The sequence below is a fragment of the Chlorella variabilis genome (genome assembly GCF_000147415.1).
Source record: "Chlorella variabilis unplaced genomic scaffold CHLNCscaffold_172, whole genome shotgun sequence".
Lineage (NCBI taxonomy): Eukaryota > Viridiplantae > Chlorophyta > Trebouxiophyceae > Chlorellales > Chlorellaceae > Chlorella > Chlorella variabilis.
In genome coordinates, this window is record NW_005434945.1 from 1,700 (window position 1) to 3,013 (window position 1,314).

Sequence of the window (1,314 nt, forward strand, 5' to 3'; positions counted from 1 at the left end):
GCCCTGACTGCCGTTGATCCGGCTGATGCCCCTCCCCCTCCCCTTGTCCCCGCTGATATCTGGCTTGCCCGCCACCCCCCCGCCTGGGGTGCGCACTGGCGCCTGGGTGTGGTGTGCCTGGCCGCTGTGGAGGCCTTGGATCGTGGCCGCCGCAGCCTGGCGGCCAAGGTGCTGCGCCGCCGTGGCGCCCTGCCAGCCCAGCCCGCCGGACCGCGCTTCACCCAGCTCACACTCGGCGGCTTCCTGCACCAGCCGGCCTCGCAGCCTGCTGCCGGCGCAGCCTCTTCCAGCGACGGCACTCATGACCCGCCGCCCCCACCACTGGAGGCGGCTGTGCCTGGCCCTGCAACCCTGCCGCCCGCAGCCACGCCGCTGGAGGCTGCCCGCCGCGCGACGCTCCAGTCTTCTGGTCCCTTCTTGTTTGTTTTGAGGCCCTGGGCTGTGCCCCCGCCTCCTGGGTTGGCAGCCTCGGCCCCGCCCACCCACCGTTAACCCACCGTTAAAAAGGCTGGGGACACACAAGCCGTGCCCACTAGCTCTGGACAATATTGGTATGAAACAAACCAACAGGGCGGCGGAGCGCGGGGCTGCGAGGAGCCGATCGGGCACAGCGGGCGGCAGGGAAAGCGGAGGGTGCCTGGGAGCCAGCCCAGTGACTGTCAGAGAGGTGTGAGGAGGGGAAACGGGGGGCAAAAGACAGGGGAAAGAGGGGGATCAAGGGCCAGGACCGCCAGCAGGCGGCGCAAGCGGCTCAGAGACGCCACCCACCCCGGCACAGAAGCTGGGGGAGCGGCCAGGCGGGCGGGCGGGGACCGCCTCAGAGGGCAGGCGACACAGGGGGTCAAGGCTCAGGTCAGATCACACGGGAGAAGGGGGCAGCCAGCTGCCAACGAGGAGAGGGGAGAAAGGGGGACGCCAGAGAAAGCACACCGAGCGGCAACGCGGCAAGCACAACAACGCACGAGCAGGCACAGGCGCACAGGCACTGCAGCATACTGCCGGCGGGTTCCCCATGGCGTGACTGCGGAAAAGCGCAACCACCTCCATTGGTTCCTAGCACACCTCGCACGGCGCAACAGCCAGCCAAGGCCTGAGGGTACCACAGCCAGGCAGCAGCCGACAACGCACGGGCAACCAGACGCAAGCCGGCACAGGAGGCGAGCAACGCGGCAGCAAGGCGGCAGGCACAGGGCAGGCAGGCAGAAGACGGGCAAGAGGGAAGACGGACACGAGAAAAGGCGTGAGGAGGGCACAGTCAGGAGAAAGGCGGGGAAGGGCCAGGCGGAGCTGACAGACGCTCAAGCAGGGGGGGAA

The 1,314-nt window shown here is 68.9% G+C and overlaps 1 protein-coding gene across 1 annotated transcript in view; it reads right to left on the reverse strand.

Annotated features, from left to right (window-relative positions):
- Positions 1-994, reverse strand: part of CHLNCDRAFT_55752 (hypothetical protein) — a gene marked incomplete at both ends in the record, with an annotated part of 2,628 nt that extends 1,634 nt beyond the window's left edge. Inside the window, one exon of the mRNA XM_005842628.1 lies at positions 963-994. Within this exon, the coding sequence (XP_005842685.1) occupies positions 963-994 (32 nt within the window). The remainder of the gene's footprint in view (positions 1-962) is intronic.
- Between the last annotated feature and the right edge of the window lie 320 nt (positions 995-1,314).